Source organism: Ambystoma mexicanum, chromosome 14, assembly GCF_040938575.1.
Source record: "Ambystoma mexicanum isolate Mex_15411 chromosome 14, UKY_AmexF1_1, whole genome shotgun sequence".
NCBI classification, from domain to species: Eukaryota; Metazoa; Chordata; class Amphibia; order Caudata; family Ambystomatidae; genus Ambystoma; species Ambystoma mexicanum.
The window spans coordinates 445,791,566-445,819,470 of NC_090940.1; the positions used below are offsets into that span (position 1 = coordinate 445,791,566).

Below are 27,905 nucleotides of genomic sequence, written 5' to 3' on the forward strand. Positions count from 1 at the left end.
CAGACTGCAGATGCGCCACTGCAGGACTTCCTCGACGCCCGTTGGATGCAAGCGGCGGGCAGCTTCGAAGACAGAATCTCGCTCAACAAGACTTTCCGCCAAGCTATCCGGTGGTGGGGCACCCTCGCGCATCTGGCAGCGGGCATGGATTTCCAGAACTTAGCTCACCAGGAAACCGTGAGGACGGACGCCTCCCTGGAAGGATGGGGAGCGCACACCGCAGATCTCCACGCAAGAGGCTTTTGGCTCCCAGAGGAGAAGTCACTACACATCAGTGTCCTGGAGCTCCGAGCCGTGTTCTGGGCCTTCAGGTCGTCCCTTCCGTCCCTCAAGGGCAAGGTGGTGAGGGTCCTCACCGACAACACCACCACGAGGTTCTACATCCGGAAGCAAGGGGGCATCAAGTCTCCAGCCCTATCCAAGGAAGCGCAGGATCTGTGGCACTGGGCCGTCGCCCAAGGGATGATTCTGGTACCTTTCCATCAGGCGGGAATCAAGAACACCATCGCCGACTCACTCAGCAGGGAGCTGCACTCGTGCCACGAGTGGGAGCTGCGGCAGGATCAAGTGGATCTCCTATTCCGACGATGGGACAATCCCCAGATCGACCTATTCGCAATGGCGACAAACGCAAAGTGCCGGAGGTTCGCCAGCAGGTTTCCCCAGCCAGGGAGCATGGGCGATGCCTTCTCATTCCGCTGGGATGGCCTGTTCCTGTATGCGTTCCTGCCGTTGCTGCAGCGACTCTTCAGTCAACAGACGGTCCCGGTGCAAGATGATCCTCGTCGCACCTGCGTGGCCGAGGCAGATTTGGTTCCCAGACCTTCTGGACATGTCAGCGTGCCCCCCAGTCAAACTGCCGATGGACACGGATCTTCTCGCCAGGGAAGGACGCGCCATCCTCCACCACGACCCGGGGGTTGCAGAACCTGCAGGCCTTCCTCCAGTTCGGAGGATACGATATCCCGGCGGACTGCAAGGAGTTGCTTGCAAAGGCCAGGGCGTCCTCGACTCTCAAGTGCTATGGACACAAATGGAAGAGGTTCTCTGTCTAGTGCCATGCACAAAAGATTAAACCTCTGCAGATTATGGCCTCTCGTGCTGCTGTACTTGCTATCGCTGGCCAAGGCGGGGCTGTCACATGCCTCCACCAAGATTCATCTGGCGGCTATATCCCGCTACACCAGAACTCCCTATGGTCTCATTGCCTGGTGAAGGCGTTCATGAAAGGACTGTTCCGATTGTTCCCGCTGGTGAAGGCTCCGGCCCCAGCGTGGGAGCTCAACGTGGTGCTGACCAGGCTCATGGGACCACCATTGGAGCCCCTGCATTCGGGACCGTTGATGTTCCTGTCGTGGAAGAAAGCGTTTCTTGTGGCCATCACCTCTGCACGACGAGTGGGAGAGATCCAGGCCCTTTCCTGTAAACCTCCATACCTGACATTCCACGAGATGAGGGTGGTGCTAAGGATGCACCCCTCCTTCATGCCCAAGGTGTCGTCGGACTTCCATCTCAACAAGCCCTTGGTGTTACCTGTTTTCTTCCCAACGCCTTCGTTGACGGCCGAGAGGACTTTGCACTCGCTAGATGTGGCTAGAGCGCTGAAGTTCTTTGTGGACCGCACAAAGAGCCTGCGGAAGACATCACAGCTGTTTGTGAACTTTGGACCTGTGAATCAAAGGAAGGCCCTCTCGAAGGCTTCCATTTCCAGATGGCTCTCCGGCTGCATTATGCACTCACTGGTTGGCAAACCGACCCTTGCCCGGCAGTCCGAGAGCCCATTCTACCAGAGCGATCGCTGCTACCACGGCGTTCCTGTCTGGGGTGTTAGGGAGAATTCTCTGTTTAGGCTTAATTTCCTAACCTAGTGAGTCCCCCAGCAGCTTTGCTGGATTTCTGCAGTTTTTTTTCTCCTGCCAAGAGTGAGTCTCTTTTCCTCACACTCTTGGACATGATTTGAGGGGTTCCTTTGACTGTTAATGTGTTTTATGGGCTATGGGGTCTTTTACTCCATAGGGTCTCATGTGTTTTTACTATGTGTGTTACACAGTACCCTCAGTGCAGTGACACAGGGGTGTCATAGTGACACCCCACCATAGACTCCATACCCTGGGACTGACTGTCTCCCAGGGCATGTAAAGTCACCATTGGCTTTACTAGTCCCAAATTATGAACAGAAACCAGTACAAACCATCATATTGTGGACATACTGGTGGGGGCAATTCGATTGCCCTGGGGTCTGTTGGTCGAGGGGGCACGTCTCCGTCCCCCCTGATCGAGTTTTGGCTGGTGGCAGTGGATACTACTTTTTATATTCGACCGCGAAAATCTCTATGGGATTTTCCCATTGTTCGAGGCTACCAACTTTAATTATTTAATTCTCATAGCCTCGAACATACCGCCGGTTTATTTATTTAATATTAATTCTCCGGTTGGTATTTTTTGCCAGAACTCGATTCTAAAATGGCGTTTGTGTTCTCTTCTGTGACTCCAACCCAAGTCGAGCCCTTTGTTCCACCTCTTGGCGGGCTTCTCCACAGAAGCCTCCAAAAGTGGTGCCCCTCTGTCTGGGTACCACAGGGGGTGTGGGAGGGGGTTTAGGCACTCTGGACTGAGTTATCTTGGTAACTCAAGTCGCACTCTTGTGTGATTGGCCCAAGTGGTGAGCCGGCCGGCTCACCACTTAACATGTTTGATTGACAGCTAGGCTGAGTGAGGGGGTGTGCTGCATAAAAGCAGGGCTTTTGGGACTGGAACTTTAGAAGTCGCCACAGGACCTGAAGATCCGACGAGGGAGAAGCTGAGCCGACCTGCTACGATGACACCACCGGTGGAGCCCTGCTGAACCGACTCGCCACTTCCCAACGACAGAGAAGATCTGCCGGCTGGAGAGTCTTCTTCCCCTGACTGGTGGGCACAACCAGTTTACCTTCTTTTCCTCGCATCCCAGGACGTCTTGTGGTCGAATTGCCCGTGCCAAGCACCCCGGCAACCGGATAGCCACTTACCACTGGACCGCAAATAAAAGGACCGCTCCTTTTAACTGAGAACTCCGCGGCTGGTTTCTTCCCTGGCAGTGCAACGGACTCCTGTCTTCCTCCCCGATGAGATCCTCTCTTCCCCCGGACGAAGCACCGACTTGCATCCGCTTCCAGGAACTGCCCCTGCTCGAGTATTCTCACTACTTTAAGGTACCGTGTTCGCCAGGCCTCCCTTTCTAAAGATTGCTACAAGGTAATAATAATCCCTTAACCTTCTGGACTGGGCTGGCCGCCTTGACCATCTAACTGGTCCCTTTCTTTTGGTCCAACTCTTTCTGAACTGATTGCGAGACTTTTGGGCACTTTGAGCCGTGTGACCTTGGACACATTTCGACCGGAGCCTCTTAAAGTGAGTCCGGCCTTGTTAACTTTGACTTTATGGTTTTAACCTGCCTTCTTCTCCTACTGTGTTCTTCCGAAAGTGTTGGGATCTGTTTCTATCTTTGCTCTGCCTTTCTCTCCCTTTTAAACCGATTGATTAGAGTGCCATCTTTGTTAAGCGCTCACCGCTGTCTGAAAATAAGTGTTGCTTTACTTAAGACTTGTCTAACTAATCTTTGAAGGGAGTGTATATCTTTTAGTGACCGTGTTTTTGAACTGCTTGATATTAGTGCCAGTGTGTTTGATTGGATGTGGTTTTAAATAAATAGTTCTCTTTTACACCAAGCTCTAGTAAGTGTTTGCTTGTCCTACTGTGTTCTTGTGACCTATTGTGAATACTCTGTATACTGCCTAACTCTTCTTGAGGGAAGTCTGACTGCTCAGCCACAGCTAGCAAGTGAATCTGTGTGGTACAGACTGCTACCAAGTGGGTTTACTGCCAAACACCTGTAGTCTTAAATCTTTTGCAGTGGTCCCAGATGGAACTGCACAAGTTTCTGCCTAACATGGGGTACCCCTGCTGGACATCTGCAGGGCTGCTACATGGAGGTTGACGCACACCTTCACGAGATTCTACTGCGTCGACTGGGATTCCAGGGAGGAGTCCAGAGTCGGCCAGGCAGTGCTGCGCAACCTGTTCGCCTGAAGGTGGGCCTGGTGGGGAGTTAAGAGATGCTTAATGTTGAGTTGATGAAATGCTTAATGTTGAGCCTTGCCACCTCCCGTGGTTGTGCATGCGTGTACTGCTATGTATTCTTGTATTAATGAGCATGTGAATCCATGCCAGACCCCAAACTGGAGAAGGAACAAGTTACTTAACTGTAACTGTTGTTCTCTAGCATGGGTCTGGCATGGATTCACATGCGAACCCTCCCTCATACCCCTCTGCGGCTCTTCTCTTGGTCCTACTGCCACTTTACGTGCTACCACATCTGAGGATGGCTGCCAGAGGAGGGGCTTAGGCAGAGGGCAGTCATTGGCTGGGGGCAGTATGACCCAGTGACCAGTGATTGGTTATTATGGGAAAGACAGTTCAGAAACAAAACTGATTTTTTCGAGGATTCCCAGCCCGACGACCGGGAATATTTATGAGCATGTGAATCCATGCCAGACCCATGCTGGAGAACAGTTACAGGTAAGTAACTTGTTCCTACTACCACGAATGGGAACTTCGTCAAGATCAGGTGGACCTCTTGTTTGTCCAATGGGGCAGACCCCAGATTGATCTGTTTGCCACAGTGGCAAACTCCAAATGCCAGAAGTTTGCCAGCAGATACCATCAGCTGAGTAGCTGCGTTATCCTTCCGATGGGAAGGGCTGTTTCTGTACACGTTTTCCCTGTTCCCTCTTCTGCTACCTGTTATCAACTCACTCCGTGTCCATGCAGGATGATACTCATCGCCACGGCGTGGCCGAGGCAGATTTGGTATCCAGATCTTCTCAGCCTATCGGTGTCACCCCCGGTCAAGTTGCTGGTGGTTCCGGATCTGCTCACCAGAGAAGGAGGCACAATCCAGCGTCGCAACCCAGAATCGCTGAACCTGAAGGCTTGGGTCCTGCAGTCTTCAAGTTTGGAGATTGAATTAAGTTGCCAGCTGACTGCAGGGCTGTCCTCGCCACGGCCAGGGCGTCATCGACTTTGAAATGCTACAGCCATAAATGGAAGTGTTTTGCTATGCGGTGCCGGCCACCGAAGATTATCCCTCTGAGGGTCATGGCTCCACAGATCCTTCTGTACTTGTGGTCCTTGCCAAAAGCTGTGGCTCACGCTTCCATCAAGGTACACCTGGTGGCCATCTCATGCTACACCAGATCCCCAGGAAAATCCTCTGTGGTCCCACAGACGTGATCAAAGGACATTTCTGATCCTTCCCACCGGTGAAAGCTTCTGTCCCGGCGTGGGAGCTCAAAATAGTTCTGACAAGGCTCATGGGGGTCCCTTCAAGTCTATGCATCAAGCCCCCCTCAAGTTTCTGCCGTGTAAAACGGCTTTCCTTGTAGCCATCACTTCTGCCAGACGTGCGAGTGAGATCCAGGCCCTATCCTACAAACCACCATACCAAACTGACTTTACATGAATCAAGGGTGGTACTGCATACGCACCCCTCTTTCTTGCCGAAGATTCCGTCGGAATTTCAGTTCAATGAGCCTTTGGCGTTGACTGTTTTCTTCCCGAAACCTTTGTCACCGGCGGAAAGGGCCTTGCACTTGCTTGACGTTGCTTGTGTTTTGAAGTTCAACGTGACCCGCACAAAGAGTTTTCGGAAGACTAATCTGTTATTTGTGACTTTTGGTCCTGTGAACCATGGAAAAGCATTGTACAATCCTTCCATCTCAAGGTGGCTCTCTGGCTGCATCATGCACTGTCATCTGTTGGCAAACCGACTGCTGACGGGCCGTCCGAGAACCCACTCCACCAGAGTAATTGCTGCAACTACGGCTTTTCTTTCCGGTGTGCCCCTGCTGGACATCTGTAGGGCTTCTACGTGGAGGTCTACGCACACCTTCACAAAGTTATCCTGCATTGACAGGGATTCCAGGGAGGAGACCAGAGTCGGCCTAACAGTGCTACGCAACCTGTCCGCTTGAGGCAAGTCTGTACCAGAGCTAAGAGTTAAATGCATCTGTTGAGCTTTGCCACCTCCCTTGGTTGTTATGTTGTACTGCTGTGTATTCGTTAATCATGAGCATGTGAATCCATGCTAGACCCCATGCTGGAGAAGTTTTAAGTAACTTACCTGTAACTATTGTTCTCCAACATGGGTCTGACATGGATTCACATGCGAACCCTCCCTGCGGTCCCTCTGCCGCTCTTCTTGGTCATACTGCCACTTTACGTGCTTACCAAATCTGAAGATTGCTGCTAAAGCCGTGGCTTAGGTAGAGGACTGTCATTGGATGGGCTCAGTATGACTCAGAGGACAGTGATTGGTTTAGAGCAGAAATAGTTTTAAAGTGAAACTGTTTTTTTTTTTTCACTGAGGATTCACAATCTCACGATGGGGAATATTCATGAGCATGTGAGTCCATGCTGCAGAACAATAGTTACAGGTAAGTAACTTAACCCTTATGACACAATTGCTTCCTCCAGATAAGCATCTCCAAAGTACACGTCTCTAAAAAGGCACAAGTATTAAACGTGTTAATTTTAAAATGAATTTAATAGTTTTTTTCTCCATTTTTCTAGACTTCTGCTTCAGTCCTGGTTGAAGAACTACAGAAAGCGTACGTAAGCCATTTGCATTTACAAAGACATACCACACATTAGAGGATTTATTATGTATGTGGTGTTTAATGATAATGCTCAGTCTCCTCAGAAGCTTTTTATTTTCAATACATATTTGTTTTGAAAAAAGTAAAAATGTAAATTAAGACTTCTGCGGAACACAGTGTGGCCAATGTTACCTCTATTCAGGCAGATTTTGCACCACCCTCTTAGGGTACTACAACAACTAACCCTGAAGGGGAGGCTAACACACGGACAAGAAAGCAAAGTCAAACCTCTTAGTGCAGTTACTGTGGTGTGAACGACGAGCCTGAACTCTCAGGTGGGGATGGTAGACTAATGCAAAGATAAAATCAATCCACTCACTTAGCTCTAGATAAAGACACCACACTAATATATCTATACTTTAAGTCACACACATAAAACCTATTAGTTCAAAGAAGCACTTAAGTAATAATACACAGTATCAAAAAGGTAGCAAGCATATTAAAACACGATAATGGCTGTACAAGGACTCTTCCAACTCTACGTGAGGCTGCTACTACAAGTAAGCGCACAACATAAAATAACAGTGAGCGGGGAGAACCAGGAAACCCTAAAACTAAACAAGTAGATAAGTCCATCATGGGCCTGCACAATTTTGTACACTGACCTAAAGACACAAAAGAACCCTATTATATGTGGAAGTCCCTAGACTTGGTGGTCAGTACCTAACCCATAAGGTAAGGTTTGCCATAAAAATGAAAACCCAGTTTTACAAGGCAGGAAAAATATTCTAAAATGCACGAATGCCTAGAACAGTAATTCAAATTATTTAATAACGCTAAGGCATAATTTTGAAAGGATAGGAAATAATTTCAAATCAAAGCTAACTGCTTTCAAGAATTATTAAATGTTTTAGGAACCGTTACTTTGATCCTGCATTTCATGAAAAAATAGTTATCAATGTTAACACATACAGACCCATTAAAGAAATGTAGAGCATGACTTTAAAAATGAATACAAAATTCCAGATAAGTACTAAAAATATATTACTTGGTCGAGAGCTCACATAACCGCTAGTGGTTTCCGGAAAAATGTCCAGGGGCAGTTAAGTACTCGGAATCAATTGTACAGAGTTGCAGAGCAGGTTCAAAGTTTTGTAGGAATTAATAGGAGCAGAGTCGTTAAAGGGCCATCCATTTAAGTTTAGGGAAGTCTTATCTAACCTACAGGTGCAGATTCCACAGCGAGGAACACCACGGAATGCCAGAGCAAACCCAAATAAGTGTTCCAGAGGTCAGAAGATGGACCCAGAGCCCCAGAGGAAGATTCAGCAGGACAGGGGACCCCAAATAGAACTTTATGGGAATTGTAGTATAAAGTGTAGACTCAAAGGAATCTCCCCCCTGGACGAGAGGAACACCCGAGAGTGAGTATCTTGAGTAATCAGCCACCACAGGACTAAAAATGGTTCTCATGTCAGTGGTTTTGGTGGAAAAGGCTCTAGCCGCACGAACAACTCGGTGAGTAAATGGTGCTTTTTCTCAGATGTGGTTTTCAGGATTCGGTTCTCAGGAACTTGCACACTGAGCCAGTGATGATCCCAGCAACCCTGGAAAGGAACAAAGGCTCTTCCCCAGGATCTTTCCACTCAAGCCTGCATCGAGATTTTGGCGAGGAAGATCCCAGGAAGATGTTGAAACTTGCAGAGATGGCCCCAAGTGACTCAATGAACAAAAGAGGAAGGTGACTCAACGGCAACCAGTTCCAGGATGGAGACAACGCCTGGAAGCACACTACAATATGCTAAACTAATGGAATATAAGGGTGATGAAGTCACAGCACCTCTGGACGCGAGCAGTGATCCAAATCCAAGTGGATCATCCTGGTGGGAAATGGTCACATGCTGTGGTAAACAGCCCAGAAAATGGTTCAGGGGGGAGGGCTCAACCTAGCTGATATGGGAAGTCACCAAGTGTCTTTAGGAAGCCTGGACTGGACCTTCAATAGCAAACAAACCAAACTGGAATATTCCCATGCCATTAGACTTAGACATGTTGCCAAGTGAGGTCTTTAAAATTGCAGAATCAGCAGAAATTACAGAAACCTCTAGGCCTAGCGTCATCGGACGAACTCGAGCCAAGGAAATGCATCTCCAAATAGACGGCAAGAAAACAGGTCTCCCAACCTGGCTTAGTGTAAGACTGATGTTCCCCTGTGTCTTCCCTCATCCCCCCCCCTTTCTTTTGTCCCCTCCCAGAGTTGGAGACAATGTTTGGTTCTGTTATCATTATTTTCTCTCGTTCTGCTAAACTGAAGCTCCAAAAAAGCCCTAATGTTTGATGTTATCTCAGTAGCTGTATGTATAAAACCAATAAAAAGAAGTTTTGAGGAATCGAGATGGCCGCTAACACACTGCAGATGTGCCGACAGCTCTCCCGGGGCTCAAAACTGATTTGGGCGTCCCACCACCCCTCCAGAGTCTTCAGTATTTTGACAGCTGTCAGGGGAGCTGCGCGACGAAGGAGGTAGCCACGGATCCCGAAAACGTCGAAGTGCGGACAGTGAAGTGAGGGGCGTGTGGAAGAGGTCGGGAAGGAAGGAGTGAAAGCAGAGAGAGGAGGCGTGCAGCAAGCCAAAGCCTTTGGCTCTTCCCCGACCTCGCAGGAGGAGGGCCGCGTGAGGAGGGCCTGGACCAGCGCAGACCTGAGGTAATTTGTGGAGCAAGGAAGCTGCGGCGCGGCATAGAGCCCTTAGCCCGCGCGGAGATCGGCGCTGAGGGCAGGTCGCCGGAAGATGGAGGAGGGACAGAGCGCGGCCGAGCCCTGAGTGTCGCACGGGGCGGCTGGCCCAGCAGTGTTCCGCGGCGAGGCCAGGTGATCCACGGAGAGAGTGAAATGACGAGGGGACCTGTAGAGGAGGAGGTAAGGGGACCCTCACGAAGACCAGGGGGAGGCCCCCCCCTGCTACGGTCTCGGGGAGGAGGTAGCTGCCCCCAAGGTGTTTTGGGAGTGGGAGGCAGGGGGAAAGTAAACATCAGCCTCCCTGAAGGAGAAAGGAATATTTCAAGCCCCCCGGTGGGAGGAGGAAGGATACGGGCGAACCCGGACCCGGGGGCACATATGGACTGTGCCTGGAGGCTCTTCCCACACTAAAATAAAAAAAAATTCAAAAACGGGGCCGTGGGCCTGAGCAGGGCTCTGACGGGTGCGGACTTGTGACTGCCGAGCCCCCTGAGGATCCAGTTAATCGGGCGGCCGGCCTGGGACCCCCGGGAGCCGGCATCAATCCCCCTGTGGTACAGGCTGCTCCGGTGAAGGCTGACTAGGCCAGGTGGACACAAGGAATGTCTCTTCTGCACCGAAGTGCAAGGAAAGGTTAAAGGAAGGACAGGGGTCTCAGGACAACTCAGTGGTCTGAGGAATAGTGCAGGAGGATTCGGAAATCTGAAGAGCATGACAACGAAAACAAAAGGAAGAGGAGGGAAGCCTTCTCAAGCTTCTGGAGACACATCGGGCACCCTTCAGGCAATGTGGTCAGTGCAGAATACCAGGGACAGAGCTAGCGGCAGTCAGGAAGAGGCCGGGGAGGGCTCATCTCCTGGAGTTATGGAGGGTGTGCCCTCCATAACGAGCAAGTTTGCCAATTAGTATGTACATTAATTGAAAGACACTTCTAAGTAAGCTATAGAAGCATGTGATGGGTATCATGGAATATTGCCAAACTTAAGGAAAATAAGTAATTGGCAAGATTCAATTTGCATGCCACTAAACCAAAGAAGGAATAAAAACAAAACAAAAAGTTGTAGAATAAAAGCAGTCTTGACAGATTTCCATCTATATTTCAGGGATTTAACCCGTGATTTGAAAGTAAAGAACTGAAGTATACAGTTTCAAACTAGCAGCATTGGGGCTGGGATTTAACCCGTGAAATTAAGAAAAAGACCAAAAGAGTACATTTTCGAACTAGCACCATTGGGTAAGCAGATTCAGATTGAACCAAATACCATACACACCAAGTCGATTAAAATGACGTGCGCAAATTTGTCTTCAATTAATTTTCTCTTACTATGGTTTATTTTGTTTTTGTTTTTTATTGTTTTTTCTACCAACCCTAACACTCCTACCCAATACCCCTCCCTCAATGGCCAACCCAATGAATGACACTATGTAATGTATGTGTGGATTTTATGTAATGGTCAATATGAACAAAAATTTCCACAAATCAAATTTATGGTTTTTGAAATTACATTTTGTAAATGTGATATATTTTAGCCCTGATTTGAAAAAGACGATGAGATCGTCGAAACACGTGTTATCATGAAGGGCACTGCCGAATGCATTTCAATATTTGCAATTAAAAACCAAAATAACCATTGGAAAATCGAGGAAAGGGGTCATTTGTCTTTTTCTCGGCACAACGTGGGCACATGAGAATGTCAATGTAACTGCAAGAATTTAATTTGACAAAGACATTTCAAGACCAATTTCAACTTATGCGAGCTGATCTTAATGAAGCTCTTTGAGGGATCAGACAAGAGATGAGACAACTAGGTGAAAGAACTGATCTCCTGGAAAAGGGCCTTCAAGAAGTGGATAAAGAAACCACTGAGAATAGCGAAGCTATTGAAAGGCTCGATGTAGCAACACGAAACCTGGAAAATACAGGTGGAAGATCTCGAAAACATATCCCGAAGGGCAAATATAAGGATAAAATTGCTGCCGGAATCGATGTCTGATAAAGATCTGAAGATGGTGGTCCAGGAGCTGTTCGCAGAAATATTGAAGGAAGAGAATCCTACCAGGATTGAACTGGATAGAGTACATAGAGTGGGGAGGCTGGTTAAAGATCGGGCGGCGAGACCAAGAGATTTTCTTGCGGCTTTCGCCAGGTATGCCCAGAAGGAAGCAGTCCTGCTGGTGGCAAGAAAACAAGAACCCATTGAGTATAAGGGGCAGCAGATTGCATTGTATCAAGATCTGGCGAGTATTACGCTCACAAAGAGCAGGCAAATGAGCCCAGTTCTGCGAGTGTTGAAGGAGAAAGGCATTCGGTATAAATTGACTTTCCCGTTTGGAGTGGCTTTTGAATGGGAGGGGAACCAAAAGCGCATTACCTCTGTGCAGGAAGGAGCGGACATCTTGCGCATGGAACTAGAAGGTGACGCCTCAGGACCCGGCTCCCAGAGCATGAGCAACCAGCCTAGACCGAGACCATGGGAATGGTCAATGGTTGGGGAGAAAAGGCAAAGGTCTCGGCAGGAGAGAGGGTCAAAACAAAGGGAAAACACCGACGGGATAGCGAAGGGAATGCAAGAGAGCCCATGATGTTATATGGTGGTATGAGGGGTGGTGGGCCTCTGAAAGGATTAATGAGATTTTTGGGCTTGTTGGGGAGCAACTATTTTGAATCGGAATGGGCGGGTTTGTCTGAGTTAGGAGTGGAGGAGAAGCGGGAAGGAAAAGTTCTTCCAGGGGGGAGGGGGGAGGGTATAGGGGAAGGGTGGGGGAGGGGAGGAGGAGGGAGGAGCAAAGGGGGGGCCACAGGGCAACTAATTCAGGAAAGGTGGTGAAAATGAGGGACAAGCAGTTGGGGCACGGAAATGGGTTGGCGATCCTTTAAGTGGCTAACACATAATGTACGAGGGCTGAACACCCCTCTTAAAAGGAAGAAGTTGGAACAATTCACAAGAAAAGAGGGGCCAGATATCCTGGGGCTTCAGGAAACTCATCTATTGTGCAAAGATCAGGGGCGGTTGAGATTGCGGGGGTTTGATCGAATCCTTCATGCTACTAGCAACAGCAAAACGAAGGGAGTGGCTCTGGCTCTCAGAAATACTGTGGACTTTAGGATTGGGGATGTCATAAGAGACAAGGAGGGGAGATATATAATAGTCAAGGGGAAATTTAGGGTATACCCTATACCATAGCAGTGGTCTACGCACCAAATTCAGGTCAGGACCAGTTTCTATAGCGAGTGTTGGGGGTTTTGGAGGAGAGGGCATGTGGCCAGGTGATCCTGATGGGCGATCTTAACATTTCATGGGATAGTGAACGGGATATGCTTGGGGGCCAGGTAAGAGGAAGGGGGGGCGGTGATGTCAGCAGCTTTGAAGGATAGGATTCGACTGCGCGATACATGGCGGGAGCTGAGAGGGGAGGAGGAGGGATTCACGTTTCTGTCTGGGGTACATGGGTCGCAGTCCAGAATCGATTACATCTGGGTCTCTGCGGGCCTGGTGGGTCAGATTCGGGAGGTGACTACAGGCCCTACAGGAATAGCAGACCATAAGACATTATTTTGGACTTAGGGCAAAGGGAAAGGAGGGTGTGGGGATGGAAGTATCCTAGAGCCCTGTTAAGGGATTTAGTGATTAGGGAAGAAATGGAAGAGAAGATCAAACGTTTCTTTGATCTTAATAGGAAGGGAGATACGAGTAAAGAGGTCAGATGGGACGCATTTAAGGCTACTCTCAGGGGGGAATTAATAGCGGCGGCCACCCTTCGGGCAAAGCAATTTAAGGCACTTGAATCACAGTTGGAGGCAAGGTAGAGGCAGCTAGACAACTAATCGGCATAACTCCGTCCAGATCTGCTATGAGTGACTATAGGAGGGCGGTAGGGGCAGGTTCTCCGAACCAAAAAAGCGGAGGGGGCTCTGCTAGCAGTGCGTCAGAAATACTACGCAAAGGTGGGTAAAGCTGATGCGCTGTTGGCGCGCCTCCTTAGGGGAGTGAGATCGAGGAATGTTACAGCGTTAAAAACGGGAGCAGGGGAAAGGGTGACACGTCTAAAAGACTTACAGGAAACACTCGCAGAGTACAATGATTCACTCTACGCTTCGCAGAACCCCCGAGCTGACCTACAGGAGAGGTTTTTGGGGAAGGTGCAGTTGGGGAAAATAGGCAGGGAAATACGGGAGTCCCTTAATCAGGAGATTATCGAGGAAGAAGTATGGAAAGTGATTGGGGGAATGCAGGCTAATAAAGCCCCAGGTGCAGACGGGTATACGGGAGCTTTTTATAAAACATTCAGCACACTACTGATCCCACACCTGACCTCGCTCTTCAATACAATTAGGAAGACGGGCAGAATAACTCCTTCCATGGAGGAGGCTAAGTTAACCCTCATTCTCAAGCCTAATAAGAACCCAGAGGAAAGAACGTCATATAGGCCTATCGCGTTGATGAACACGGACGCTAAGAATTTTACTAAGGTTTTGGCGAATAGGCTTGAGAATTGTCTGCCCGAATTGATGCACCCGGATTAGGCGGGCTTCGTTAAGGGCAGGCAAACGGCAGACAATATAAGGCGGGTCGCCCATTTGGTAGAAAAGGCGCAGAAAACGAGCACTCCCGCTGTCCTCCTTGCTTTGGATGCAGAAAAAGCATTTGACCGCGTGGAGTGGTCCTTCCTGTTTTGAGTACTGCGGCAGATGGGATTTGGAGAGGAATTCTTAACGATGGTGAAAGCCAATTATCAGGCCCCGTCCATAAGGATAGCGGTAAACTGAGTGATGTCCACAATCGTTGGTTTGCATAGGGGTACGAAACAAGGGTGCCCTCTCTCCCCAATGCTTTATGCAATTTATTTGGAGCCCCTCCTTCAGGCGATGAGGGAAGCGGGGGAGATGCAGGGTATACATTTTGGGGGGAGGCAACAGAAGGTAGCAGCGTTTGCGGATGATACACTGCTTACCCTGACAGATCCAATTAATTCAATATGGGCTAGTGTGAGCCTGTTGGAGGAGTTCAGGGTTACAGATTAATAGTGGTAAATCTGAAATTTTTAACCTTATGCTTAGAGGGGAGGAGCGGGACAAGTTAAGGGTGAGTACTCCCTTTCTGTGGAGGCCCGGGGGGCATTAGGTATCTGGGAGTCAGGATTACGGCATCCCTTGCGGGGTGGTACTCGGCTAACTACCCCCCTCTCCTGAAAGAAATTAAGAGGGATTTTCAGAGATGGAGAAATCTTAGAGTTTCATGGATGGGGCGGGTTGCAGCGGTCAAGATGGTCACGCTTCCAAGACCCCTCTATTTATTTCAGGCGGTTCCGCAGGCAGTACCCTCGGGGTTCTTTGGGATTTTGGGGACACTGACCAACGATTTCCTATGGGAGGGGGGGAAAAAAACCAGAGTCAGCAAGCATCTGTTAATGGCGTCCAGAAGGGAAGGAGGGCTGGGACTGCCGAATTTCAGGAGGTATTTTGAAGCGACCCAGTTGAGTGATCAGGGAGTGGTTAAAGGGGGAGGAGGGGTCGCATGACAAGATATGGGTAAGGATGGATAGGGTGGTTGCACACCCTGATTTGGGAGAATTTCTTTGGTTGCCTAAATCTCATACGCCTACACATCTCTGAGAGTTCAATAACTAAGCTTATGGCGGATACTTGGGATAAACTCTCGGGGTCCATAGGGATAACGACATTCCCCTCCCTATTCACGCCAATTTTTTGTAATAGGGACTTCACTCCAGGAATGGAGAAAGGGGCGTTCCAGCAGTGGCAGGATGGCGGTTGTAGGAAGTTATGTGATATGTTTTCAGTGGGGAATTTGTTGACTTTTGAGGACTGTAAAAGGGAGTTTGCGATACGAGAAGGGGAAAGGTTAAGATATGCGCAGATAAGGCACTGGGTGTTGCATCCGGTGAACAGGAAGGCGGTAACCAGGGAGAAGTCTTTCTCCTAACTAATGCTGGGGTGAAGGGTCTGATCTCAAACCTTTATAAGATCTTGGAGTGAGACGGTGGGTCAAACGGTGGGGGTTATATGCAAAAATGGGATCGGGTACTATAAAGAGAATTAGAAAGAGAGGAATGGGAAAGGTTATGGAGGAGGGCTCCCAAGCTGGTGAAAGCTTCCCAACTGCAGGAGGCTTGGTACAAAATTCGGGATGGCGGCATACGCCAGCTCGACTTCATACAATTTATCTGGGAACTTCGGGCAGATGCTGGAGGGGCTGTGGGCTGGAGGGTACAGCAGATCATATTTGGTGGACATGCCCAAAAATAGTACCGTTTTGGAGGGGGATTCAGAGGGCGCAGGAGCAAGTCTATGGTTTGGGGGATGATAGAACACCTGTTCAGATTCTCCTGGGAATTGGAGGAACCCGGTGTGCGGGGGAGCCTAAAACGAGGGAAAAGGCAAGACTGTTATTAACTTTAGCGGCTATGATGGTAATAGAGCAAAGATGGAAGAGCCTGGAACCCCCAAGATGCAAGACTGGCTGCGAACAGTTTGGGAAATAGTATCTCTTGAATGGGCGACATATGCCATGGACAGTAAGGTCCAAAATTTTGCTGCAGACTGGGGGGGACATACTAACCTTTCTTCGAGATGATTTCAGAATAATGTGGTGTCCGCAGCACTTGAGACGGCTTGAACTGCAATGAGATACGGGGAATGAACAAGAAAGAAAACGAATCGGGACGGAACAGAAGTTGCCCTGGGGTTAAGGGGGAAAGGGATAGGAGGGGGGGCATTGTTGGAAGAATGGTTGACATATGTTGTCAAACGTAATAAGAGTTTTTTTAAAAAAAAAGTTTTGAAAAGAAACAGTGGAAATTCGCAGGTACGCTCCTTCAGCAGGTAAGCAGAACTGTCACCTTCAAGTTGCAGAAACAAAATCACAAGGGAGCAGCTGGGGTAGAACAAAGCTTAAATACCCTCGAAAAGAGAGGCTGGCCGAAGGCCAGTCAGCCAGTCACTTGAAGGCGCTTGGCAAAGGGGTCAGATGACCGACCATTGCCACTAAGCTAAAGCTGTGCCAACAGGAAGGATGAGGCATATCGAGGCACCTATACTGGCCTAAACCATTTAGGACCAATACAGCAGTTGCCATTGTGAGTTCACAAAAAGCCTACCTCATGGTCACCCTGAAAATGGAAGCCCTGAGACATAAAATGCCAGAGAGCAGGATGATGCCAATGGCTACCAAAATAGTATATTGGGCTACCAATGCCGTAAAATGTGTGCTTCATTGATGAAGTAAAAACATACATATAACTGCCACCACCCTACTCCCTACAATCTGTGTAATTACCCTACAGCAAAAATGAGGAGACTGAGCAGCAACTCTGGGACTGGGCCCCTTTTCGGCATCTGAATATCATATGCCTTAAGGTATAAAGGGTCATAATGGCAGGGGGACTTCAGAAGTCCCTCTAGCCGCCAAAAGAAATCCAAGAACCACAAAAGGTAGGGGTGAAGGGTAAGAAAAAAAGTTGAGCAGCCCCTACAAGTTGGCCTAAAAAATCTGCAAAATAGGAATTCCGACTTAACATCCATGTGCGGACGTGGGCGTCAGGCCAAAATGCGGATGGCCTTGTGGGAGACCCCAAGCAGAGCCATTGTTTTGGGCCAGGGATTAACAGACACGGTGAGGGTGCGTTGTGTGCGCAGACGGACTGGTCCCCCACCCCCCTTCTGGCAATAACAGACAGGCTGCACCAAAAAACAGGAACACCCATGAATGATTTATTAGAGAAGTAGGCTTATTGCCAGCAGAATAAGTTGGGCACACTGGACACGGATGATTGTCGTCACTGGGCTGCGGGCACAAGGCATGGCATTGATGGCAGGCATACAAGCTAGGCATACCCACTTTCATGGGACCCAGGGGCCTGTGGACTGCCATTGAATGCAGGGAGGCTGGAGAGAAGGGACACTAAGGGAAGGGTTGGCGAGGGAAAAGCTGAGTGGGGGAGGCTGCTGGGACAGAGGAGAGGTTTTGAGAGAGAGAATGCCCTCTTTTATGAGCTCCACGTCCTTGGTACTATTTGCCAGAATTATATTCACCACCCTAGCCAATATCTGTTTTATAGCCCGCTGCTAGTTTGCCTTCGTCGAGCACAGCCCAAAAATGCCATCAACTGTTAGAGCCACAGTGTTCAAACTTGGATTAAAACATACTTGGTGCTGATGAGAATTAATCTGTGGTGTCACTAGTGTTATCAATAGGAGTAGGCACTGATACATCCAGCACAGTTCGGGCAATGGCTGCCAAGTCGGTGGGTGGATGAGAGGTTTATATTTGGTACTTGTATCGCAATCACTGAATTTGCCTGCAATCCACCCATCAATGCTCTTTGCAAATCCAAGCACATATTTAATAAAGAGTTATTGTCTATATTTGTTGTTGAAATAGGTGAAATTGCAAGTGCTACTAGCCATGGAGGAGGTGCCAGCGTAACTATCAGAACAAAGTTGGTTATCCTTTGACTTTGGCTAAAGGATGTACTCCGAATTCGTTTCCTTTTAACCACGTTGGTCCTTTCAGCATTGGTCCCAATCATGCTGCTTGGTGTTCAAGTCTCAACCCCCACGTTTGTTGCACTGATGTTCTTTTCATTCGAGTTTATTTTATCCTCTGGTGGTGGGTCTGTAATGACTAATGTCTTTGTCATTCTATGAGTTTCAGTCATGTCCGCTACTATGCTTGCTTGTTTGTTTCCAAGAATGCGTACATGCCGCTTACCCTGGCTATACGAAACATGCGCTTGGGGCACCAAATGTTTTATATTTCTTTGCTTGTGTACTGCAGCATTCTAGGCTGATTGTTTCACTACACACCAATATAGACTTGGGCTATAACAAGCCTAAGCCGAGGCGGGAAGGAGAAAGTCAAAACTCAGTACACGCTTAATGCTAAATGTCCGTTTGCGGAGGGGGGTGGGGGGATGGCAAGCCGGACAGCACTCATTTCAATTTTTTAACATGTGCATGTTTGTTGAACGGATCCACTTTCCACATACCAGTCACCTGCTTACTGGCTTCCTCTCGGCGTGCCCCGTGGACCACAGTAGACCACGCCACACCACTCTCACGCCGCAAGTCCTGCAAAGTCCTGCCTCCAATAGAACTTGAAAAAAAGACTCCAAATCCTCTGTACTCAACCACAGTAGACCACTCCACACCACTCTCGCGTAAAGGGTTTTCACAAGAAGCCATTTTTTATTAACTCATAAGGGTTTGACAAATGCCTCACTATCCCTAACCTAATGAGGATTTACCTGCCTATCAAAATTAACTAAAGGAAAACCCTCTAATAAAAGGAATCTATCCCTCACACTTGTACATACATTAAACTCAAAAAAATTATTATATGGCAATTCAAACGTAACAGAAATAACAGTAATGTTCAACATGAACCTGATAACTGTATCCGTGTTACCTGGATGGGATCCCCTTGCCCAGATTCAAAGCAGGTTTTTCAATTCAAGGTCCAAATAAGGAAGTTCTGATTTGTAGCCAGGATTTGATCATAACGTTCTTCTTGCTCCAAAAGTCTTCCACTTGGACTTTAACCAACATTTCAAGTAGACGGCGAGTCTTTATCTCTCAACTTAAAGGAAGAGTTCAACACAACAAAAGAAACAAAAACACTTCAATAATTTTTCTGTATCAACAACACTGTTTTGTCAGGATGCTGCCAAGACAATTTATGAAGTCATCTTGCCACTTCTTCTTCTCAACAACCTTCAACCACAATGCAGTACTTCAGTGATTTCTTCCTGGGATACTCGCCTGCCCGGACAAACGCTCCTAAAAGTAATACAAGTACTCTGTGGTGAGGTTTAATTTGAACCTTTTGGACATTTCTTTGCCTTAAAACAACATTAAAATTCACAACTCCTTCAAGGAAAACACAATACACGTTGGTGGTGTTTGTTCCACTCTTGCATTTGCCACAGGCAGTGCAGGTTATGCGCCTCACCTCCTTGATACTTTATACCAGGGGGGCTTCTCTGCTGCCACTTCTGTTTTCACACTTTCACATCAATTAACTGCTGACAATGTTTCTTTATTAGAAAAAAGACCTAGGCTCAATAGCCTTCGGTGTGGGCTGGACTCCCTAATTACCACTTAAGCAAAATTTGTAGATGAGTTAATCAATAATATGCTTATATTTTGTTGTGCCTGAAGAGTATTATTCATTCTCTGTTTTTTTCCAAAATAATGTAATTTATTTGCAGATGCCAAATTGCTGGCAGTGCATTTTGGACAAGTTAGTCCTTAGTCAGGGCATTTGTTATACAATTCATATCCAATGTATCATCCTGTTTAAATATGGAAAACGATTATGCCAATATTCCAGCAAAAATAATGGTATTGTAACATTAATCACAATTGAATGCAAGTAAATATATGTGCTGGCCACATGACAGTGACTAACAACATTAAAACAACATACAGAAAACAATAGAAAAGAGAAACTGGGCAAAAACATCAATCCGTAATCATCAACTCTCAATATGCACTTTTTCCATTAGCCAAGTACTCCTAATTTGTGAAGGAAACTGCAAGATTGAACATCACTATTTACCAAGACTCCCTCCTACATGCACAAATACACTTACATTGCTGTGCTTGGTTGTGCTAGTAAGGGAAGTTAGTTTTTGAGATTGTGGGTTGCCTTTAAATTGTAACGTGCTGGTGTGTGCACTATGTAGAATGAGACTATCCCACAAAGTTTGCTCTGTTCAAAAATTGCTCTTTCACTGTTAATGAACTGACCTAACATTTCACCATTATAATCCCTCTTGTAGGGGCAGTGAAGGGGCTTAGCTATTTTCGTGTACTGGCTTTGCTGCAAGGTGGTGTGTCAACCTACTGCATAGGTTGGGTATCGTAGAGTTTGTGATCTGTAATATATCGCAAGCATGATGTGAGCGTAATCTCCGTCTACAGGATTCAGAATATTGTAATAACCGAAGGAATGATATTCCTCTCGGGCATGGGGTCTTGCCTTGTTAGCGCACTGGCTAAATACTGACACGCTGTATCTCGGAAAGTACTCGAGGAATCCTTTTCGGACAGCGTTGCGCGAGTGAAGGACTGAGCACGGCATCTCTAGCAGGTTGCCTGCAGGGCGCGTGTGTCTTCTCATGTATACAAATGTACCTGTGGAAACAGGGCTCAACATTGAAGATGTCTCGTCTAATGTAGTGATGAACACTGTGCGGCCATCTTGGAACAAATAGTATTAGCTTCTCAAGTGAGATGGTGCCCTAAAATAAAGTGTGTGCGACAATCCTTGACTTCGAGAACAATAAATGATGGGGCCATAGCAGTTAAACTTAACTACAAAAAGAAAAAGGAAATTAAATAACCCTTGTGTGTAATGCAGTATACGAATAAGAACAAATTATTTGTGGTAAAAATAATAACTTGCACTAATCATGATTCGCACCCCAAAATTGGGTTGACCTAAGGATAACTTGGATAAATCCAATTTCAAAGATCAGTTTTCAGAGATCAGAATTAGCAAGCCCCAACTCAGCTTGCATGTATTTCGTAGTTAACGTAAATAGAACTCCTTACTGCTAGCACTTGTTGACTATGCTATGATAGTTCAAGGCAGCAAACCATGGGTTGCTTAACATGTGTGGATCCAGCCATGGATCTATACATTAAGAAATACAAACCAATCAATACACTAGTACTATTAATCGAAACAGTAGAGAAAGCTGTATATTTATTTTTATATATAATTTCAGAGGCTTGTGGAATCTGCTTAGATCACATTCATTTATTTGCATTTGTATAGCGCACTTGCAGCCCGGCGGCATTGAGGCGCTGTTACAAGAATTTGTTGGAATTTTGATTCAGAGGTTAGACAGGTGACCAGATGTCTCTTGATTACACAGATACAAATATAGTTACATACAGATGCATGTTATGAGTGTCATGATGCCTACCCCTGGGGACCCAGACCACGTCCAGCAACCCCGGAAGCAGGCATCAAGTTATCCTAAGCAAGCCCAACAACCCCTGCTAGGGGCTATTTGGGTCCAGTCCTGGCGCCTATGGTGCCAGGCTCATATGGAGAGTCAGTCCTGGCGCCATAGGCGCAAGGCTCATAGATTAAACCTTACCTGATGCAGACCATGCTGCAAACTTACCTGATGCAGACCATGCTGCAAGAGCTCCAAGCCAAAAGAGGCTTGGAAGGGACTACTTTACTTAGGGAATATTTTTTACTCGGGCGGGACTGGGAAGGAATACTTACCTGGGACTACTTTGGAGGCTATTTAAACCACGCCCGAAGAGCAGCACACGCTTCGCGTTATTCTGCATCCAGCAGCGTAACGCTCACCGTGCCTGCAAGTCTGCATCCAGCCTTCTGCCACGCCCGCCTCGAGTTTGGAGCTCCTAGAAAAAAGGAGAAAAGGTTAGAACAAGAGCAATACCTTTAATCCTTACCTGAATTCCCGATCCATCGCGCCTTCGAGCTGGAAGAAAGAAGTTATTTTTTTATGTGCGTCACCTCGCCTGCTGCAGCGCCGCACTGAACTCCCAGCATCTTCACATTCCACCGCATCCTCCTGCATGTTCCCGCCGCAATCCGGCACCTAAGGAGAAGACCAGAACAGCAAGGTGAGCTAAGGGAATGCACAGAGGAATATTAGTTACCCCCCCCATAGACTTACCTGATTTTACCACCGGGGGTACTATTCCTCTTCACGAGTCAACGCAGCTTCCACTGCATATTCGCCGAACCCCTCCCCCTAAGGGGAAAAAAAAAGGACAGCAAGATGAAACAGAGGGACTAACAAGGGGAACCCTCCTCACCACAATAGACTTAACTGATTTTACCGCCGGAGGTATTATTCCCCAAGACTTCATACTTTCTCTCAGCGCCTGAATAAGGGAGAAAGCAACAGGTTACATATTTACTTTGTTTTATTGAACTGTGTTGGAAAATACAAATCCTTACCAGAATACTACCGGTTGCCACGAGGAACTCTTCATTAGGGTCAAGCTGCAACCTGCAAGGAATCGGACAAGAGTGAAAGTCAGGCATTTGAACTCTTACGAACTTAATACTTACGGCGTCTTGCCGGGAATCTCGGAGTCAATATTGTTCTGGAACTCACCAATTCCTTCGAGCCAGTGAAGCAACTGGTTATCGACGCGCCCCTGCGCTCAATGCAGGATGGAGAGCTCATCTTTTCAAACCATCAGGTGAGACTATAGAGGGGACATCAAAGGCGATCTGTGGGAGAACAGCGGGAGTGGGGGGATTAACGCTCAACTCCACGGGTGGTTAATTCCCTTTCTCCATTTGCAGAAGAATATTCCTACGGGCCAAGCAAACGAAGCTAGGTGGGCCAGTCCAGTCCGTATCTCGGCCCTATGCGTCACATTGGTGGAGACCGCAGCTGTCCAGTTCCGATCGACGCCTCTGTGGGAGCCAGGTGAGCGTAACAGAGCGTAACAATGAGTTTTACTGTTAGACTGATATCATTTTAATTTCAAACAAAAAGCTTGGTTTTAATAGCTTTGCAGAATGCTTGGTGGGACTCGATCATTCTTACGTGAGGTGGCAGTGCGTTCCAGTGGGTGGCAGCCTGGGTGGGAAAACTGTAGCCACCAGCACGCACTTTGCGCGTTTTAGGTGTGACAATCATGTTAAGGGTCTTGTGGCAGTATGCTTGTTGATTCTTTGGGTCAGGTAGGGGGGAGCAAGTTCATCGAGACATTTGTGGCGATGGCGAGTGTTTTGAAGACAATTCTCTCTTTGACCGGGAGCCAGTGGGCCTGTCTTCTAACTTCAGAGATGTGGTCTTTTCTCGAGGTAACTGTGGCCGCCGTTGGTGCGTCATTCTGGACTAACTGGAGTTTGGCCAGGTTTTTGTTGGAGGTCCCAGCGAGTAGGGCATTGCAGTAGTCCAGCCTCAATCCAATTATTGCCCTGGCAATGGTGAGGCTATTCTGGCGTGACAGGAAGGATCTGGCAGTGTTGAGAACTTTAGATTAGTAGGCTGAAGAGGCGGCGATGGCATTGACCTGTCTATCCATGGACAGATCGGAGTCCAGGTAGACTCAGAGTGTCTTAACGTTGTTGGAGACCTTGATGTGAATATTGTCAATAGTGAAAGAAGCGTACTGTTCACGAGGTTACCCAAGGTAGAGGGTGACCCTATGAGTAAGAGTTCAGTTTGCATATTCACTGTGCATATGCCGACATCTTGTGGTAGCTGGGGAGTATTACAGATGTTGTTTTCGAAACACGAAAAGGAACGTTGACAGGGCATACCAGTAATACTATACAGTGTGACGTTCACTGTACCCAAGGTCCTCCATGCGTGGAGGTCCCTCAGATTGTTTTTTTCCACCATCATTGTCGGACGCTGAAAGCGGAGTTCCTTTCTGGCTAGCGCCATTTATTATAACACAATTAGTACTAGTTACTCTGTCGGTCCTGTTTTAGCCATTTCCCTACAGCAACTTTGGCAACGGCTTCGAGGACTATTGTCGTCGGCTGCAGAACTTGCCTCAAAGAACTTCCAGACGGCTTCAGAAGGCCACTCCGGGCCTCAGCCCTCACACTAGGAAGAGTGTGGGGTGGTGAATATCTTGGTTAAATCTAAGAGAATGTATATTTCCCCTCCTTCCCACGCTATTCGCCAAGCTACCCTTCCCCTTCGAAATGCAAAATACACCTTTTAAATTTTGTCGTACATGTAATCGAAAATTTCCCTGGAAGGGCTTGCACCGGGTGTGCAACCTTTGTCATCCAAGGGACCACAACGAGGGCCACAGCAAAGCGCACAGGCTCTTTAAGCCCAAAACTTTGAACGACCGCAAAACAAAGCGCTAGGCCCACCACAGCATGCACGCCGAGGCCGCCAGTGACGACGACGGCGAAAGGCTTCTATCAGATTCCCATGTGCAAGCCCCCAACCCCACCAGATAGGCCAGCGACTCTGTTATGGGATGACCCTCGGCGGCACCAGCACAGACCAGCTTGCCCACGCTAAGCACACAACCCAAGGCCATAAGTCTACGTCATCAACACCGACTACAAGGCCACACACAGCATTAAGGGAAGGTCCACCAGTTCCCTGTCCTGTGGGCATTCGCGATCGCCTCACGACAGGCCCCCTAAGTCGAGAGATAAGGACGCTGTGCCTAAAACTACTTTTGAAAACCGTCCGTCGAAAGATATGGCGCCAGCCCTTTCACACACAGAGAAATGAGTCAACAAACCCGTTGAAATCGGCAAGATCCCCTCAGACCTCAAAATTGTCACATCTCGTTATAAAAAAATGTCCCAGAGACACTGCTGAAGGGGCAGACTTCGAAACACCACACTTCGAAGACCCACAAATCCCATAGGGAGAAGGCGACTGTTACCCAAGTGGAGGGAACAGTAGCAGAGGCTATGAGGCACAAGAGGCAGCCCACACCTGATCTACCTCCCACACCTTCTTCTACCACAATCCCTAGTTCATCACAGTGGTCTGCTGAAGAATTAGACAGGGTCATGAGACGCATGTCCTGTCTGGTCAACTTTTTCGACAGCCGCCCTCAGGTGGTAGAAAACCTCAAGAACACGCCACCAGCTAGTTGGGTGGCACTGTCACAACCACCTCCAAAAGAGCCCGGGTAGACACCCTACAGGCAGGCACCCCTCAGCAAGACCCAGGCCATCTTGAACACTATGACCCCAACCAAAGATTCCAAGAGACTGGAGCCTATACGGACTCCGAGGATCAGGGAGACATAGGGGAGGTGGATCACTATTATGACGAGCAAGGCGTTTAAGTCATACTGTCTCCAGACCATGTAGACCCACCGGTGGCAGACTCACCGGTGGATAACTAGATCCAGTTCAACGGCATTCTCTTAAGAGCAGCTGAACACTTCCAAATACCAAGATTTTGTCGAATACATATTGAGAGACAAAAAATCAGCAACCTATTTCATCCCTTTACAACAATTTGTGCAAAGGCGAATACAACCCTCTTAGGTAACCCTAAACCTGACGCGGGCAGTACACCCCTGGATTGAGAAAATGTTCCAGCCAACCCTCTCAGACTCCCTCTACATCAGGGGTAAATTAAAACCAGGCTCATATGTTGTTACCACCACGAGGAAGAGGGCAGGAACACCCCTCGTATCAGAGGCACCCCCGAAAAGGAAAGCAAAAAAAAATACACTTTTGGTATTAAAATCACCACCTCGCAGCATATCAGGCGAGTGATTGCAAACACCACCTTGCTGGCCAGTTACAACTGCCACAAGTGGGATGAAGTAGCCGAAATAATGGCCTCAGCCCCAGAGTCATTGAAATCCCAACTCTCCCTTGCTGTGGCAGAAGGAAAAGCTATTTCAAACTGTATGTCAATGTTAAAGGATATTTGAATTGTGTACTATCACCACCGGAGTGGTCCCCTGGCGGCTCTGAAAAAGGGAGAAGGGGGGTAGGGATGAGTTAGTGGAAATAAGCTGGAAATGTGCAAGAGAGCAGTGATATGCTGTTGGCAGCCTCAGCCCGGTGGGTCCGTTGGCTGGGCGTGGGGTGTTTTACGATCGGTAGTCGTCGTGTGCTGTTGTGCAAGTCTGTGTGGTTTGTTTTGTTGTAGTGTAGTGAAGTTTGTGCGGATTGCTGTGTTTTAGGTTTGTGGTTGTGTTTGGTTAGAGTTTGAGAGGTGTATGCAGAGGGATGAAATTGTTAGTGGATTGCTTAGTTGGTATTAGTGTCCTTGCAATTGTGTCTAGGTGTGATGCTTGCTATCATTCACTATTCCATCCGATTGTGGCCCTTGCTTATTTTCAATATTCTGTCTAAATGTGAGGCAGGCCAGTGAGAACGATTCTATCCAAGTGTGGCACATGCCAACATTCACATTTCTATCTAGATGTGACGGAAGCCAGAGTTAAGAACTCCAACTAAGTGTAGCACATGCTAACATTGTTACACCTGTCTAAAGTGACGCAGGGTAATCTAATCTTGACTGGTCTCTATATGTGTGGCACTAGTTCACATTGGTTAGTACGCTGGTGGGTAGTGGAATGCAACATTTAGAGTTCAGCCAGGAATGGATTTAGACTGGTGGTCACAAAAGCTCTCTAGGTATGCAAGGTGCAATTCTATGGCAGTTTACGCTATGGAAGGTAAGGTAGTGGCGAGGGCTTTCTGGAGTAAAATGATTGCTCTACACCCCACCCATGCCACACTCAGTTTTGTTGGTGTCTGGCTTCCTTTGCGTCCCCTGCTGACAATCTTGGAGCCACCTCTGTAGGAGCCACCCTTTGTCTTGGGTCCCTTAGCTGCAGGGGCTGCCCAGGGTTGGTGGGTTTGAGTAGTCGCCTGATCACAGGGCGGACTAGGAGGCGGGAGGAGGGTGGGAGGTCGAGGGCCCGGAGATGCAGGGTTCGGGACTAAGGGAGAGAAGCTGCCGTGGGTCTAGGGACGCAGCAAGGGCCTCGTAGCTCCAAAATGGTGGCTTGGGGGGGGGGGGCAGGGGCAACACAACCACACATGCTTACCTGGGCCAGGATGGAAATGGCCCAGGAAGTGAGAGTGTCGCAGGTTAGGCCCTCCAGGCATGTTTCTTGTGCTTGGCCAATCTGGGCCAGGGCAGGACATGGGGCAGGACTGAAGGAGAGAAGCTGAAAAACAATTTAGATGCAGATGATAACGCAGGAAGAATCTGAGGGCACACTTATCTAACGTCACGCATGGCTGCACCAATCCAACTACAAGCAACTCTTCTAAACATGCCGATGGAGCCTAATGTTCTGTTCGGCAAGGCAGTAGAGGATGCACTCAAAAGTGCTAAAGAAGAGTACGACACTCTAAAATCTCTGGGACAGCTTACCAACAAACCCTCAGGTCAAAGGGGGGGGGGGGGCTATAATTTTCAGAGCTTCAGGGGACCAAATTCTCAAAGAGGGTTCTGGACACAACCAGAATCTGAGTTCGTCCTGGGGCTCAACACACGGCCGATCCTCACAAGGCTTCCAACGAGGCCAAAGAAGATCTCGAGGCAGGGGCAGATCCTCTTCTTCCAGAGGTGGATCCACACCCCCAAAACAATGACCTCCCGCTTCAGATCCCCTCCCATGCCACTCCAGTAGGAGGACACAACACACTTCACCCACGCATCGGCGGGAATCACCTCAGACAAGTGGGTGCGTTCAACCATGGAGGGCGGTTATTGTGTAGAGCTGCTACGACCCTCAAACCATCTTCAGAGACACAGATCCACCACAAAGGAAGAACAGCACATACTCCTGGAAGAGGTGAAAGCGCTGCTGTTAAAGGATGCCGTTGAAATCGTCCTGGCGAACCAGGTAAACAAGGGTATCTATTCATCGTACTTCCTTGTGCCCAAAAAATATCTAACAATGCACCCTGTATTAGACCTATGCCCTGCACTAATACTCTTAATCAAAACGGTAGAGAAAGAGTCTTGTGGAATCTGCTTAGATCACATGCTATGCATAGGCCGACATCTAGTGGTAGCTATGGAGTATTACAGTTG

The 27,905-nt window shown here is 48.0% G+C and overlaps 1 protein-coding gene across 3 annotated transcripts in view; it reads left to right on the plus strand.

Moving 5' to 3' along the window:
* The window catches only part of KTN1 (kinectin 1), a 3,101,875-nt gene that overhangs the window by 602,346 nt on the left and 2,471,624 nt on the right, over positions 1–27,905 (plus strand). For all 3 annotated transcript variants that reach the window (XM_069637667.1, XM_069637665.1, XM_069637666.1), the window contains one exon: positions 6,610–6,647. In XM_069637667.1, the coding sequence (XP_069493768.1) occupies positions 6,610–6,647 (38 nt within the window). The remainder of the gene's footprint in view (positions 1–6,609; positions 6,648–27,905) is intronic.